Source organism: Choloepus didactylus, chromosome 3 (assembly GCF_015220235.1).
Source record: "Choloepus didactylus isolate mChoDid1 chromosome 3, mChoDid1.pri, whole genome shotgun sequence".
NCBI lineage: Eukaryota > Metazoa > Chordata > Mammalia > Pilosa > Megalonychidae > Choloepus > Choloepus didactylus.
Genome location: NC_051309.1, coordinates 87,278,625 through 87,296,520, shown reverse-complemented (window position 1 = coordinate 87,296,520; position 17,896 = coordinate 87,278,625). Strand labels below are relative to the sequence as shown.

Genomic DNA, 17,896 nt, shown 5'->3' with positions numbered 1-17,896 from the left:
TTAAGAGATTGACCAGAAATGGATGATGAATACTGTGCTCCACTATCTTCCTTTTGGTCATTTGTTTCATTAAAATTTCCACTGGAAATCTGTAAAGTACATATGAGCAAATATTGCATATTTTATTGAGTTTAAAATGCCATCAACTGTAAGATGCTCCATTATTTTGTATACTGCTAAAATAAAAAAGGCTGCTAATTAAACAATGCCATGTTTTCTTACCACGTCGACTGGATGCATCCCAATTTCAAAGGTATCAAAGTATAAAAAAAGTGCATTTTAGAGTCACTGAAATCTCTGCTAGAGGAGATGATACTTTGATATCAAAGGTCAGTAGTTTAAATGCTCATGTTGACAGTATTGCTTTCTAATAAGGGTTAACTAATGTTGCTAATAAGTCTTTGGAGTAAATATTTGTGCAGAACACATGTAAAGCATACAAATTATTCTATTAGCCTACAATTTAGAACAGACTAACAGACTTTGAATTTTATTGATAAACAGAAGTTCCAAGAAGACCATTTGCAGTGTAACATAATATAGTATAATAAATTTTGAACCTGGAATCTGAAGACCTAAGTGTGATTCCTTGCCCTATTTGTCTCTTACTATACATGTAACCCCAAGCAAATTATTAGAGTGTTTCTGCGCCTCATCTTAAGCTTTCAAAAATGGATGAGGATGCTTTCCAAACAGGGTGGTTGTAGAATCCAAAAAAGTGTTTGTAAGCAGTTAACACATTACACAAATAGTTGCTGCTGAAGTTCTCAGAGGCTTCCACACTGTGGAGCTGGGGATTTCTCAGGAGATGGCCCTTGAAGGGGAATTTGAGTAAAGGACTATGGAATGTGGAGACTTTCCAGCACATGGGATCTCGTAGGAGAATGCACAACTAAGCATAGAAGCAGGGCTTAAGGAATTGAAAAAAAAAAAGTTATGAGCTATACCTTGAGCTTTGGCAAGGTAGAAAAATATGATCTTTGTGCCTAAAGGGAGGGGGCCTCTTGGAGTAACTCAAATCTCAGTGGTTCATTGTTGCTATGAACAAGTTTAACAATTAAGGTGTCTCAAGAGAAAATGAAATCAGCTGCTTAGCAAAGGCAGAAAACCTCGGGCATACTTTATTCTTACAACTGATTTTTAAATATAATAATCTACAACCCCAATTAATTTACGTCAGTTTGCATTCCATTGCTATTTGCAGTATTTTCGTCCAGTGCCTGGTTGAAGGGAGTTATCTAGATGTTGATATTTTGTACATCCTCAAAGAAATCCTGTGTGCAATACATTTCCAAAAAAAAATACGAAAGTCTTTTGCCATTGCTTTAATAATGATGCTCTACGAAGAACTTTATAAAGAAAATGGGTAGTTTTGATAGAATTTTGGAAGGGGTGAGTAAAATTGAATATAATTTTCCACATGAAAACCATACTGGGGATGTGGTTTGGGGTGGGGAGAATAAGAGGGTTTTTCACAACTGTTAAGTGCCAGAACTAGAACTTCATTAAATTTGAGTCCCAAGGCTCCAGGGATGTAGATTCAGGGCATTCCATTGGGCTCACTCTGCACTGTAGCTGCATTGCTGTGTGATCTTAGCCTGGTCCCTTCAGTTCACCTCCCTGGATCTCAGTTGCACATTTGTAAAAAGAGGAGATTGGACCCACTTGTGGAGTCCATGGACTGACTTCTTCCATGACTGCCTTGCTCCTTTTGCTACTCAGAGGGCAGACATTCTCCCACTGAGTTACAACTCCTGAATCCTTCTCACCCATCTTCAAACCCCTAAATTCTGATTGACGGCAGTTGGGAAGTGAAATGATCTATTTGCCATCCTGGACCAGATGATAGTTCTAAGGTCCATTTGAACTCTTAAAATTTCCTAAAATTTTGAAATCCCAGCCAACTATCTCCTCAAAGTGCTTTATTTAGATAATTTCAATAGCAACCAATAGATGGAAAAACTGAGGAAAATTCTTGGTTCCTGGCAGAGAAAAAAACATAGGGCATGACAGAGAGTCCTGCTCACCCTCCACATGAGAGATTCTGTGTGGTTATAACCATCTAAAGCTTTTTTAAACCAGAGACAGCAGACAAGAGGGGTTCCCTGGAGGCCCTCAGAAGTGACTTTTAGTTGATTCTCATCTCAGGGCCCACCCTCCCAGTTTGAGGACATTTTCTCAGGGCAAGGGCAGGCAGATCTTTTCTTTAATCCCCACCAAGGACAACCCATTTATGAAGGGTTATATTGCACAAGAATTATACTCATAGAAAACTGGCAATGTAAAGAGGAAAGAAGTGAACTTTGTCCTTTACCTTATAAGTAATGTTTACCATTAAGTTATTTTACCTTGGTTCCCACGTGTGAGGTCTCACCAACTAAGGGAGTGGTACAGAGCAGTTGTGTTAATGTTTACATTTCATAGTGTTTGATCCCTTGGCTGTTATAACTGTGTCCTCCCAAAGCCAGAGGCACAACAGCGATGACTCGTGGTGACAAATATCCCCAGTAGAGCGATTCTCAATAATGGCTTTCTTCTCATTGGTACCTATTTTTTTGCAGATTCTTTTTTATTCTCTCCCAGCACTGGTTTGTGGATGGGATAATACTAAGAGCTGAAGCTTCTTTTCTATTTACTTTTCTTACAGCTTCTTTGCCTAACCACTGTTTTTACCTGCCAGGTCTGCCTTTTAAAGGATGTTGTTTTGTTTTTAACACTCTACACCTGGCCATCTCTCACTGAGGCACATGGTGCTCTGTGGCTGACACAGATGCTTGTGGGGTGCTGGATGTGACTTCACAGACAGGGCTCCAGACCACCCCCCCCATTCTGATGCAAATATATTTTGTCATCTTGAAAAGAAGTATTAGTCCACGTTGTGTACTCCCGCAGTCTCCACATGCCCTGTCCCTGCCAGTGCAAGGTCTGGAGTTCCGTTTCTACTCATTGTTTGCCTTCTGAATCCCTTCCCGGCAGCTTTTGAATGCCTTCATTGTCCAGACCTGCTGCCAGAATTTGGGAGTTTGTTCTCAGGGCCTGGGGCTCTGTCCCTAGGAATCCAAGTAATAACTTAATACCTTCTGGCCTCTACTGAGCACCCCCTGACAAGGGCTTTGTGAGTGGCAAAACGCACAGATGGAGAGGAGCAACTTATCTCGGGACTGTCATAGCATTCCTTGTTCCCCAATCCGCTGCCTTCTCAGCCTGCATGGTTGCTGGAACTGAGACTTTAGAGAAGTTCCTCTCCTCCTTGAAAGAACTTGGCAGAAAGGGGTGAAAATCAGCAGTATCTGATCTTCCAGTGAAAGCTGGGAAGTCAGAATCATGCATTAAATCTCTTCATATGTACTAAATATATAAATAAATACACACACACACTGTGCACTTTAACTCTTGGCCTCTCACAGTTTAGTTTTTCAACTTTTGCCCAATGCTTGTTGATATGTAATTCTTCCTAACTGAATTTGAGGACTTGCACATTTCCTTCCTTGGAAATACTTGTCTCAGTGGGATAAAGCAATTCCAAGCCTAGTGCTCCCTCCCCACCCCACCCATTGGCAACCAGACACGAAGCACTGATATCTAAGCATGGCAACCTGAGACTTGAATTTAAGTCCAGATTGGATCCTTTGGGCTGATCATTTTATAGTATTTGATCCAGTAATGTCCGTACTCAAAAGTATGCATACATGTGTTACTTAAAGAGTAATTTGGTTCTTTTTTTTTTTTTAATTAAATTCAGTTTTATTGAAATACATTCACACACCATACAATCATCCATGGTATACAATCCACTGTCCACAGTATGGTAACATAGTTATGCGTTCATCACCACAATCTGTCTCTGAACATTTTCCTTACATCAGAAAGAACCAGAACAAGAATAAAAAACAAAAGTGAAAAAAAACACCCAAATCATCCCCCCATCCCACCCCATTTGTCCTTTAGTTTTTATCCCCATTCCCCCACTCATCCATACACTAGATAAAGGGGGTGTGATCCACAAGGTCTTCACAATCACACTGTCACCCCTTGTAATCTACATTATTATATAATTGTCTTCAGGAGTCCAGACTGCTGGGATGGAGTTTGATAGTTTCAGGTATTTACTTCTAGCTATTCCAATACATTAAAACCTAAGAGGTGTTATCTATATAGTGCATAAGAACGTCCACCAGAGTGACCTCTTGACTCCATTTGGAATCTCTCAGCCACTGAAACCATTTCGTCTCATTTTGCATCCCCCTTTTGGTCAAGAAGATACTCTCAGTCCCACGATGCCGGGTCCACATTCATCCCCGGGAGTCATACTCTGCGTTGCCAGGGAGATTTACACCCCTGGGAGTCGGGTCCCACGTAGGCGGGAGGGCAGCGAGTTCACCTGTCGAGATGGCTCAGTTAGAGAGAGAGAGGGCCACATCTGAGCAAGAAAGAGGTACTCAGGGGGAGACTCTTAGGCACCATTACATAGAACTTTAGACTCTCCTTTGTGGTAATGAGCTTCATAAGGGCAAGTCCCATGCTCGAAGGCTCAGCACATCAAACCGCCAGTCCCATTGTTTGTGACGACATCAACACCAGTCCAGGTGAGGATGTCCACACATCCGCACCTTCCCCCAGATCCTCGGGGCTGGGGAGGGGGAGGCTGTACATATATTTTTTATTATCTGCCCAAATTACTCTGGGATGTGTCACTATTTCACTCCAGCCTATACTAACCTACCATATCTCACTTCCTATTCAAAGTTCCATGCAATTGTGGTGTTTGAACAAATCGACTGTAGAGTTGTACCGTTTAGAAAATTTAGATCCTGTACCAAATAGATATCTATTCCCTTGGTCTCATATGGAAGTTGAAGTTTTAAAACACAGTCAGTTTCAACCTTTAGCCTTTGGCCTGGCTTGCCCTGGTCTTAACCAGACCTGCTTCATTCATATCACTAATTGAAGTCTGGGCTCTTTTTCAGCTTTTTTTTTTTTTTTTTTACAGTGGCTGTATGCACTAATACTGACATTCATATCTGCCGAGCACTAGCTCTGAGTTTCAGGTGTCTCAGAGATATGCATTGTTCCAGAGACCAATCAGGTTATACGCTAGGGGATCAGCATCTCAAAGTTTAGAGACAGGCATTACAATTCAGGGATAGAGTTAACTGCTGTAAGAGCTTACAATCTAGGGACTAAGTAATTTGGTTCTTGATGGGCTCTGATACTGTATCAGAATCTAAACTATTTTTTAATTGCCTGTTCCCTCATTACTAAGATTTAATCTCTCTTAAGCTTATTTTTCTCTTTGTACTGCGTATTGCTGGCACTAAATTTTCTCCTGTTTTATTCCTTTTAGGAAAGCATGCCTCAGACTCCTCCCTTTTCAGCAATGTTTGACAGCAGTGGTTACAACCGAAACCTCTATCAGTCTGCAGAGGACAGCTGTGGAGGGTTGTATTACCATGACAACAACCTCCTCTCCGGATCTCTGGAAGCACTCATCCAGCACTTAGTACCTAATGTGGATTACTATCCGGATGTAGGTGTTCATGTTCCTCTAAAATACATCCTTGCTATTGAACAGAAATTATAATACACTAGCCAGGGACCATAGATACTACAGAATTATATCTGGGTTGCTAAGAATTTTTTCTAATGGAAATTGTATATTGATTATACTAAAGGTATTATCTCCAAATTTAGGTTGAATGCCTTAAGATCAAATCAAACCTGGGTATGGATCAGATTTTGGTGTTGTCTGCATATCAGTTACTTTTCAGGCCAGGTACCATATTGCAGGCAGTCATGTATCATATGACTGGAATATCTGTATGTTCAATGCATGCATATACCTTGGTCTTTAAATAGAAATGCCAGAGAACATTGGATGCTCCCAGAATATTTAATGCCTTCCGCCCCACCCCAAGAACATCACTATGTTGAGAAAACTGAAGTTAGTCAGGGAAAGTACATAAAAAGGAGAACAAGATTTATACTCAATGTGCAGTTGTTTAAAGATTGAACATCATGTGATATTTGCTTATGTTTTACCTTGATAACCTACATTTATATAGATAGCATTTTCCTATCTAGGGAATTCTTTATACATTTTCTCAATCTTTCCTGTAAGTCCAAGAGGTTAGAGAGGAGAAAACTGAAATTCAGAGTGTTGAGTAATTTGCAGACAGACTTACTCCCAGCATCATCAGTACTCAAACACAGGTTTTTTGTCACTGGGGCAAGTGATGTTTGTTTGCTTTCCCTTGTGCTATAGCTACCCCTTTGGAGTTGAGCTTAGTAGTACAATGAGATTTACAGACTAGCTGGTTGTTGATAAAAATTTCATGAAAATACGTAGACACCACATTTAATGTTTTTATAAATAGAATAATGACCTTGGTGTGCAAAGGACAGTTTGTGCTTGCCACTGTAATTCACCATAATGCTTCTTATTAAGTTATCTCTGTATGTGTGATTTGTAACATAGCATTTTCAAATATGTTGCCACACAGGGAAAACTTGTAATCAAAAGTAAAAGGAATCCTTTGTTCGCCCTGTAAGTGTTTATGAGCTATTAAAGAAGCCTAAGGGGGAGGAAAAGGGAAACAACCATGGAATTCTCTTTTCATAGGGAGTCTGAAACTATTATAACAAATAGGCACTACTTCATTACTGGCTTCTTGGGACACAATGTGGTTAAAGAAAAAGATATACTGTTATATTATGCTTTATCAAATTGCTGAGCCTTTGAGCAAACAAACAGATTACTTGAAAGCCTGCCTTTGAATGTTCTGACATAAATACTCCAGCATGCCACTCTGGGCTTACTGGAGAATTCTTGAGCTGAATGCGAGTTGGTTTTTTGGTTTTGTTTTGTTTCTGTTGAGTTACCATAATATTTGGACGCAGAACAAGATTCTGTATGCGTGATATGTTTAAGTTAGATTTATCTCTCTGGGCTGAATTCCATTCTACTTAACTAGAGAGAGTTATGTGTCCTGGTATCCTTGCTCCCTGAGTATGGATGTGAAAATGTCCTCTGAATAATTTCACTAAACTTATCCTATACATTTGTTATTTTTAGCAGGGTTTAAGGGAAAAGATACATAGGAGGGTAAAGGAGAAATCCATCTTACACTGTGTTTTGCTACTAGTAGGCATTGCTTTTGTAACTGCAGCATACTAACTTTGATTGTGAGAACTTTATCAGAAACTCTCTAGATTTTTATATGTAGTTAGGTAATAAAATAAGATGTGTATAATAGGTAGGAAAGAAGTAGTATTTGTTTCAGGGAGAATATAACGGTGATGACTTTTTTCTCTTGCTACAGAGAACGTACATCTTCACCTTCCTACTCAGTTCTCGGTTATTTATGCATCCCTATGAGCTAATGGCCAAAGTTTGCCACTTGTGTGTCGAGCACCAGAGACTAAGTGATCCTAGCAGTGATAAGGTAATGATGCATTCTGAACTTTACAATTTTTTTCTGTTAGTTTTGGTAACTCTATGGCTTAAATTTTGTGAAGTTGTTTTCCTTTAAGTAATCCTAGCATATCCCCAGGCTAAGATGTACATATGGTCTCAGGGCTGTGCAAAGGGAATTAGGAATGGTGTAACAACATGGTACAAATCTACAACATGGGAGGTGTGGGGAGGCTGGAACTGCTTCTTGCACTCCAAAGACTTTGTATGAAGTTTATCAGTGATGCTGCTGGTAATTGTTTCTTTGATGTGTAGGCCATTGTGACAGATACCATTGAATTAGATTCACTTTTTTTCCCTAGAACCTGATAAGAAAAATTGCACCTAAAATCCTTCAACTCCTGACAGAATGGACGGAAACATTTCCATATGATTTTCGGGATGAAAGAATGATGAGGAACTTAAAAGATCTGGCTCACCGAATAGCCAGCGGTGAAGAGGTTGGTAATCTGAATTGAACATAGTCACTTGAATTCCCAGGCATAGCCTTGGTGGTAACTGGTGCTGCATTGTGCATCAGAATCTCCATTGCTAACTGTTCCGGTTTGCTAATGCTGCCGGAATGCAAAACACCAGAAATGGATTGGCTTTTATAAAAGGGGATTTATTTGGTTACACAATTAGATTCTTAAGGCCATAAAGTGTCCAAGGTAACGCATCGACAATTGGGTACCTTCACTAGGAGGATGGACAATGGCGTCTGGAAAACGTCTGTTAGCTGGGAAGGCATGTGGCTGGCGTCTGCTTGTCCTTTGCTCCTGGGTTGCATTTCAAAATGGTGTTCTCCGAAATCTCTATATCAGCTTCCAATGGCCATCTTCAAAACGTCTGTCTCAGCTCCAGCTAGCTGTGAGCTCCTTCTGTCTGAGCTTATATAAGGCTCTAGTAAATTAATCAAGGCCCACGCTGAATGAGTGTGGCCACACCTCCATGGAAATACTGAACCAATAGGTTCCAACCTATTCCACTCTAATACGTCTGCCCCTAGAAGAATGCATTAAAGAATATGGCTTTTTCTGGGGGATATAATATATACAAACCAGCACACTAACTTCCCATTTTTGCCTTTGAATGAATCCTCTGCATACATATCAGTCTGTTTTGTATGTCAAATGGGGATGATTGGACCATCCTGCTTCAAAGGGATCTAACCTAGATTTATAGGTGATTAATTTAGGGGTATTTCATGTCAATTCATGTACAGGATTTGTGTTGCAAGTGTGTTTTGATTTTACTTTACTTATACCTTTCTTCCTTCCAAAAAGGTTTGACACAGCTAGTTAGATAATAAATAGCATATCAATAGATATAAACATTAAAATATAAAAAAGCATTAATATATTAATAAATATAAGTAATATATTAATAAATCATAAATAGAAATAGATAACCTGGACAATGGAAGGGAGAAAGTAAATATAGCAGTCTTGAGAGCCAGTAGTGTAGACTGATTTGCATCTAAGCTCCTTGTAAAAGGGAAACACAGTTGACTATACAATTCTCACTGTCAGAAAAGAGAAATTTCATTAAATTAAATGAAATTTATTTTAAAAAAAAATCCCTTTCTCATGAAGGACTTCATACAGGGGATATAGAATGAGATCATGGAAACTGCTTTTTATAGTGTTTACAAAAAATGTCCCTTGATGAAAAGCATAAAATGAGACCATAATATAAATATAAAGTTTAGCAAAGGTGATTCTTTGGAGGGGGACACAGAGACAATGATCCAAGCCTCTGGTGCTGGAAGTTGATTTGTGGCTAATACCTAGAATATATGGAGATGGAAAGCAAATGTCTTAGATTATCTTCCATAAATATCACTTCCCTCAACTGAGCCTTCGGTAAGAGCTAATAGCTGTGACATATTCAAGGTTATCCTCCTTGAAGTAGGCCTGGAGGGCTGTTCTTCTATGTTGAGGCTTGTTGAGCAAGGATGTCTTTGTAGTTTCTGTGTTGTTGGTGAGCTCTGGGGAACAGGTTACTTAGGCACACATACAACATTTTCACATAGGAAAAGATCAATGAATCATTTGGCAATTGCAGTGAAGTCTTGTTTCATTGGTCATAAAAATGCTTTTTCCCATTATGAATAATCTTCCTTGAGGACTCATTCTTTCAGTGGTGTGCTATAAAGGTCATGTAACAAGATACCCTATCTATTCTGTGTATGTCTTGGGAATACATTTTAGTGCCATTTTCCCCAACTTAAAAAAAAATTATATAAAATTAGTGCCTGAAAAATTTACACAGGGCTTCCTTGGCTTATGTTCTAGTTCATGAAAATGGAATTAATCCTTTTACTGTTCTCTTATTTTATTTTGAACCTGGTGCCTGAGACAATGATCATTTCTGCAAGTTTGAATGAGTACTTTGCTGAATCATTTTCCAAGTTACTACTGTTAAAATCATTTTGCCTGTTTGTCTGTGACAGGTTCAAGCTGGGCATGAATTGGTAGGTCACTCACAAAAGCAAAAGTTAAGCGTCAGTGCAGATTTATAGTAAATCTTGTATTAGAGGTTAGCTGTTGGGTTCCTTGGTAAGGTCAGTGCTGGCTCAGGGACCTTGGTTTATGACAGGCTGCTCAAAATATTAGTGGTATCATAAGGGTTTTTTCTTCTATGAAGGCTAAGACCTAAGCACATGAGTCAGACAGTCCATGCTTCATTTCAGTTATGTTGTATTTAGGTACTTAAGTTTATATGTAGGTCAACTGACCTTCCCTCTGTTGGCCTTTAAAAGATAGAAATTGTGACTTGTTTCTTTCCAAAAGGAGCGCCGTAAATATCTTTTGTTTTTTAAGATAAAAATTAATATTTTGAAAATGCCAAATGGATGACTTTGGATCCTTTTTGTGGGAGTCCAAGAGGGTGATCATTTCCATCTGTGCTGGTCGGGAGGGATCTGGTCTCTTTACAGGATCAAGCCATTCAAGGGTGAGGCAGAACTGTGCAAAGCACCCTGACTTCTTATCGACACTTCGGTGTTAATAACATATCCTTGAAAACTCTGTCAAAAATACTGAGAATTTCAAATGGTTCTGAGGATGAAAAGAGGAGTTAAAAGATAAGCCAGGACTACCTGAAGAATTGAATAAACTAGGGTTTGAATACGGAGATATCACCTGTCCTGATCAGAATGGGTTTTATAGTGAAGGGCCACCCTTCACAGCTGCTTGAGCTCAGTGTGCTTTGGCAAGCCCCCTAAATTCTGTGCTCCTTGATTTCCTCATCTCTGTAAATCATAGCTGTAATTACCTTGTGTCAATGTCCCTTTCAGCTCTAAAATTGTGTGATGAAAGCTCTTTGCCCAGTTCTTTGCTTAGCAGCCTCCTTATCTGTCATATGCTTAAGTGCCTCTCCTTAGAGAGGGCCTCCCTCACCACCTCTACTTCCCTCCCCATTATTTGCTTTCACCACTGGTACCCTGTTTCCTTCATAGCATTGTGTGATTATTAATTTTTTGCTTGTTTATTGTCTGTTTCCTCCCACTAGACTCTATGCCCTTCCCTCTTTGCTCACCATAGAATTCCTAACTCCTGGCTTAGTGTCTAGTATTTAATAGGCACTCAGTAGTACTTGAATGAATGTATGACTGAAAGGACAAATGAACAAATCAATTACTGGAATAGAAAGTAATTATTGCCCTACACTGGAAGGAGTGCAGGCTTGGGGTGGGACATCTTGCTTCTTGCCTAGGACTTTGGGGAACTTTTTGGCGGTCAGTGAGTCCAGGTGTGCCTTACGTATAATTTAGTTAGGTTCTTTTGAATTTGCTAGGGTAGTTCCACATAATTTGCTTTAATATGAGTCCTCCCCAATGGGATTGGGAAAGCCATAAGGACCACACTCCACTTTGTCTAGTTTATGGATGGATGAGTAGAAAAATAGGGGAAGGAAACAAACAGACAAAGGTACCCAGTGTTCTTTTTTACTTCAACTGCTCTTTTCCACTCTAATTATTATTCTTGTTATTTTTGTGTGTGTGCTAATGAAGGTGTCAGGGATTGATTTAGGTGATGAATGTACAACTATGTAATGGTACTGTAAACAATCGAAAGTACGATTTGTTTTGTATGACTGCATGGTATGTGAATATATCTCAATAAAATGAAGATAAAAAAAAAAAATATATGAGTCCTCCCCTGGGGTTTTGCCCAAAATGAAGTGGTTTATTAGGATTTGACTGCAAGAAATATGAAATGAAACTAATGATTGAATTACATGACAAATGACTATGGTGGGTAGAATGCAATTTTGTCTTCCTTAAGGGGCAGGTCTTTATAACAAGAACTTCTAGAAGTCTTTATTTGCTAGGTAATTATTGTCACTGGCATTCAAAGTTATAAAAAAGAATAAGTACATATTTAGTAATTCATGATTCAGTGAGGAATCATGCTTAACAACAGCAAGCTTGGGTTCTCTGATGGATCAAATGGCAGCAGGAAACTTAAGATGCACATATACATTCATTTCATACATTCTTACCCCTCCATTTCTCCCCCCGCCCCCTCTGCTACACACACACACACACACACACACACTCACACACACACACACACACACTAGTTCTTTGTTATTTGAATGGCTTTTTCCCTATACCTCATTGTGTACATTTTCCCCTTATATTTTGCTGCTGCATTTTGCTCACTAACAGCCTCTTTAGAGTCAAGTCCTTGAGAGTACCTTCCTCTGCCTCTTCCCTAAAAAGTGTTTTGCAAGTGCAGGATAAAATTCTCACCAGATATGCCAGTTGGAGCATTGTTGCTCAAACTGTGCTGCATATTGGAATCACCTGAGGAGCATTTACATCCTGATATCCAGGCTTCACCCCAGACCAGTGAAGTCAGAATCTCTGGGGGAGGGACCCAGGCTCCAGGCTGTCCCCCTTTAGTCCTTTTGTGCTCATTGTCTTTCAGCTGGTATCGTCAGATGGTGACCTGAGGAGATGTGGTAATTTTTGATTCAAGTGTTTTTATTGGAGATCTTGGGAAGGGGGCAGAATGCATAATGTAGGAATGATAATATGCTTGGAGGAGCTGATAAAACATAAAATAGATAATATTTTTAAACGAGTTGTTTGAAAAGAAATTTTTTATGCATGTCTCATAGTTAGGTTATCTAAGAATCTTTCCATTCCATGGGAAAGTTTTTTAAAAATTAGTTATTTTTAATAAACTAGGTAAGACAAGTGTACATTCTCATTGTTTAAAATAATTTAAAAATAATTCACACAAAGCAAAAGATACTCAAAACTTTCTCCCATCCCACTTCTCTCTTTAAAAGTAGCAACTGTTGCCAGTTTTGTGTGCATTCTGCCAGAGCGTCTTCTAAGTAAATAGGTATGCATGCACATATACGCACATCCATAGGAGTGTGTATAGTTTGTGTGTATGTATTTGCCTATTGCTCTTCATCCTCCTTTATTCACTCAGGCATATGTCTTAGATACCTTTCTGTGCCAGTACATATAGCTGTATTCTCTTTAAACTGCTGCACAGTAGTCCAGTATTATTGGGCCATGTTTTTGTTTTTGTTTTTGTTTTTATTTCTTTTTAAAATCTATTCTGTTGGCTACAAACAAGTGAACTATTTTTTTAGAGAAATTTCAGGAATATTCTCAGAAAGACTTAGCACAGAAGTCCCTTATCCACATCAAACTATGGTTGGTTATGTAGTAACATAATGATGGTTGTGGGTTGCTTTGGTAAATAACACTTTAATAACTGAAACCTCAACTTCATAAAATGTGTTTTCTGCCCTGGATAGTACATGCTGTAACTAATATACCTCCAAGAAAGTGTTTAATTAACTATTATGAGTAATGCACTGGGAAATATTTGCATAATTTTTAGAATGAGTATCTAACTCTCATGTAGTCATGTATTATGACATTTGGGAGAGGGGATGAAGAAGACATTAATATTCACAGATTTCTTAATATAACTCAAGTTTATAAAAGTAGAAGAGTTCAAGGGTTAGGGAAGAGGGATTTAAAATAGGCTTTAGGCTTTCAACAGCTTGGAATTTTAAAGAAAGGCGTTTTCCTTGAGAGACAAGCATATTACCAAATAAATCGTTTCTTTTAAACTGATAATCTTAAGCTGTGTAACAGATTTTTCAATGACTCAATTTTTTAAACACTTAGGCATTTCATTGATGATTCTAGAGTGGTCTTTGAAAGTAGAGAAAAAATAAAGGTCATCATCTAATGGGCCAGTTTAAGGAACTCAGTGGAGTATAAACCAAACAAGTGGAGAAGAAGAAAAGAAAAGAAAATTCTTTTTTTGACTTGACTATATGAGAAATGACCATTTCCAGATATCGTTACAATTTTCCTTGGTTCATGTATGCAAATGTCTATTCATTTGGGTTTTGGTGATTGTTTTAGTTTCTTTGGCTGCCCAAGCAAATACCAATGCAGTGGGTCAGTTTCAACAATGGGAATTTATTGGCTCACGGTTTTGAGGCTAGGAAAACTTCCAAATCAAGGCAGCATCAAGATGATGCTTTCTTTTGGAAGGCCGGCCCTGGGGCTGCCTGCTAGTGATCCTTGGACCTGGGCTCCTGTGTCACATGGCGTTGCACATGGAGGCCTCGCCTGGTTTCTCCTGTTTCTTCCCAGTTCTGCTGACCTTCAGCTTCTTGCTTCCGATGGCTTTCTCTCTATCTGTCTGAATTTCATTTTGCTTATAAAGAATGCCAGTAATAGGACTCAGAACTGTCCTGACTGAGTTGGGCCACACCTTAACCAGAGTAGCCTCATCAAAAGATCCTACTTACAATGGGTTCACACCCATAGGAATGGATGAAGTTTAAGAACATGTTTTTCTGGGGTACATAGCTCCAAACTACCATAGTGATATGCTCTAGTAATCAAATTACCTCTGTAAAAAATTATGTTTTCTATATTTGTAGGCAAGATGCCATTACAGATAATTAATCTCAATAAATGATGTTGTGGTACTTTTTTTAAAGAGTTAATTAGGGACTGAGGCATAAAGTAGGCCCTTCTACATCTGTATATTCGCTGGGACTGTCCTCCCCTGGAGCTGTTTACTGAAGGACCAAAGTGTCATTGAATCAGCCTGTTTTCCCTTGTCTGATATGGCCATCATAACTTATTTAGAAGGTGATTTCTTAGTATTTGGTTAAAAAGTCATTTCTTTGACTTAAGATGTATTTTAAAAGTCAAGAGGTTGATGTTTATCCATAATATATGCATTGCATGTTAAACCAATTTCTCTTACATGCTGTGCCTGAAGCAAGTAGCAAACAAGGTGGCAGCTGGTAGTAGCATTACTGGGAGGACTGCCATGTGGAAGAGTTTGGTCATGAATACTAGCACTGACTCATGAACTCAAAATAAATGGACATGGGCCAAATGAAGTCAGTTGCAAAAAAAAAAAAATGAATATCTGCTGCTTTTTTGTGGAAGTCAGGGTGGAGTTGGGGAGGGGGGTGAGTGGGAAGTTCTGGTGTACTTCTATCAGCTTCAACTGGTATGATCCCAACTATCAATAAGGTATCCAAATGGGATTGAGAATGATAGGGAATCAAGAAGGTGGCCCTGAAGAAAGTGTTAAGAAAAGGATGTTGTGACTCGAGACTGATGATGCATTTTAACCCACCAAAAGTAAACTGGTACACATTCCTCTATCGGCCAAGAGAAGATTTAGTTGTATGAGGTTCCCATTACACTGGATTCCCTCCATTAGTAGCTATTGGGAAACTTCACTGTAGTGTTTTCATGGCCCAAACTAAATTGTACCTTCAAGAGCAACCAGAGAAAAGAACTAAACTTTACAGTTCTGAAGAGATACCTTGTAAGTGCCTTTTAAATGTAGAGCTGGGCTGACTCCTCCTATACCTGCCCTGAACCAAGGTGGTTCTCTTACATCAAGGTAAATTGTTTATATCTGAGTTTGTGTAGTTGTGAAAACTGATACGCATTGCAATCCTTGGCTTATTCCCTGGCAGACATACCGGAAGAATGTCCAGCAGATGATTCAGTGTCTGATCCGCAAACTTGCTACGCTCAGCCAGTACGAGGAAGTCCTGGCAAAAATCAGCGCCACGTCCACAGATCGGCTCACAGTTCTCAAGAACAAGCCACAGTCTATACAAAGGGACATCATTACAGTCTGCAGTGACCCTTACACGTTGGCCCAGCAGCTGACTCACATAGAGCTGGTAAGGCTATTATCATCCTCACCCTTTACGATCACAGATTTGATTTCCTTTGGCAACTAGACAAGGCACTTTTCCACAGTAATGTCACAGAGACAGGTTAGAATAATCTGAATGGGAAATAATGTACAATATACTTGAAACATGCTTTATTTGAACATTTGAATTTGAAAGCTTCTGATATTCTGATAATTCAGTTTTAAACAAATACTAAGGAAGAAAGCAGAAATATCCTGAGGAGCAAAGAGTTTTTTTGTTTTCCTTGTCTCCCCTCTCTAACTCACTCTCAGATTTCACAATCTTGTGGAGCCTTGACCAAAGCAGAAAATTGCCTCTGTTCAGATATTTCACGAAGGTGGTGAAAGAATTTAGGGTTAAAGGTTTATTTTACAAAGTGCATAAACAGTGAGGATGGTGCCAGAAATCAATAGAGAATGTTGTCCTTCCATTTCTTCTCATTCTCTTTAATATTGTTGACCTGCTGGGTTTTGCATTTCAGGAGAGACTCAATTACATTGGACCAGAAGAATTTGTTCAAGCATTTGTTCAGAAGGACCCTTTGGACAATGACAAGGTAAAGTCCATCAGTCCACCTTGTGGTCAGACCTGGACCCAGAAATGGAATTCCTTAGTTTGCGATAGTGGGCACAAGAGACAAAAGTTGAAACTAACCTGTTTTAGGTTTTAAAAACATAAGAGGTCTTTTTTTTTGGTCTGTTTTTTTGCTTTTTGCTTGAATTAACCATATCTGATTCAGTTATTTTTCTTTAATGAAGTCCACCAGTTCCTTTACAATAGTCTCACGCCATCACCACTTTTAAGTCTCTTCTTCTTCCTTATTGGGAAGTTTAGTAAGCCCTTTACAGGTAGTTGCCAGCATTTGTGATGAAGGTAAAAGATAAAGGCATAATGGTTTTAGCAGATTAAGTGAGAAAGAAAATACGAGAGACTGCTCTGCTCATGATTCAACAGTAACAGAGGCAATAAAGACAGGGTAGTATCCAGCTTGCTGAGCAAGGGTCTTTAGTGCTTTGTCTTATTTTAAGATGAATCCCTCATGACAGGTTTATCAGCTGGGCGAAGCCCACACATAAAGAAAAGAATACTGGGCATGGACTGTAGTAACAGTGACCCTGCAGAAGAAATCTTTTTTTCCAGTGACCTCTAGGAGCTTTTAAAATGTTACGCAGAGACTGCATCACCCACTGATGAATGCTCCCCTCTGGGAATAGGGACAGCAGCTGTTTTCCGGCCTCGGAATAGTTTCTCCCCATACAGGAAGTGAAGAATACATTTTGTAAGTGAAGGCTGGTGGACTTTTGCTTTGTTTTCCTCTTGAAAGGAAGGAAAGAGGGGTTAATTAACCTGTTCAGACCTGGCCTTGGACTCCAAGATGAGGTTAACCCCTTTTGCGTTTGAATAATGTGTCAGTGACCATACTAAATACCATGATAGTGTAGCCTTCCATTTTTCTACCATGGAAGAAACTGAGTTTTTTGCTCTATGATGATAAACAGTTTTGTTCTAGGACTTAAGGAGAACATTTTCTAATCCTGTACACTTTTACTACTCATTGCTGTGTGACAGCAGTTGGTATTTTTACCCAATTAGTCAGTCAAGATTTTCTTAGAATGCTGGCAAGATCCTTTAGCCCAGGCTCCTTTGAATTGTGCTTCTGAGGACAGAGAAATCCCATTCAGAGTAACTTACACAGTTTCCTGGGAGGGAAAGACACATTCAGGAAGGCATCAGAGTGCACTTCTAGACCTCAGGGCTTTCACTGGACTATACTAAGAGATTTTGGTACTTAACTTAATGAGAATCAAGTTAAGGATTCACTTGTTAGTGGCTCTCTGGCATGCTTCTCTTGTGAGCATGTTTTGCACTCGTTCTCTCCTTTTCTCTCTTCTCTCTCTCTCTTTCCTATCCTCGGAAGCTTTCCTAATCCACAGACTGAGAATTAAGGCCCATATCTAACAAAATGAAAGCCAATTACATTTTTTTCTCCAACTTATCTGCTCATGTTGCTTTCTCTATAGAATTGCTACGGTGAACGGAAGAAGACGCGCAACTTAGAAGCTTACGTGGAATGGTTTAATCGCCTCAGCTACTTGGTCGCTACAGAAATCTGCATGGTGAGAAAATGAATTTTCTCTCTCTTAATTTTCATAACTGTTTTTTCCAAACTTATTTTACACCTATTGGGCCTACATGTTGGATAACTGGCCTCTACTG

The 17,896-nt window shown here is 39.2% G+C and overlaps 1 protein-coding gene across 2 annotated transcripts in view; it reads left to right on the top strand.

Annotated features, from left to right (window-relative positions):
* Nucleotides 1–17,896, top strand: part of RASGEF1B (RasGEF domain family member 1B) — a 146,054-nt gene that overhangs the window by 112,896 nt on the left and 15,262 nt on the right. For both annotated transcript variants that reach the window (XR_005215899.1, XM_037830088.1), the window contains exons 2-7: nucleotides 5,345–5,527; nucleotides 7,320–7,442; nucleotides 7,774–7,911; nucleotides 15,452–15,664; nucleotides 16,161–16,235; nucleotides 17,701–17,796. Coding sequence is in view for 1 of the 2 variants with exons in the window: in XM_037830088.1 (XP_037686016.1) it covers nucleotides 5,351–5,527; nucleotides 7,320–7,442; nucleotides 7,774–7,911; nucleotides 15,452–15,664; nucleotides 16,161–16,235; nucleotides 17,701–17,796 (822 nt within the window). In the remaining variant the exon portion in view is untranslated. The remainder of the gene's footprint in view (nucleotides 1–5,344; nucleotides 5,528–7,319; nucleotides 7,443–7,773; nucleotides 7,912–15,451; nucleotides 15,665–16,160; nucleotides 16,236–17,700; nucleotides 17,797–17,896) is intronic.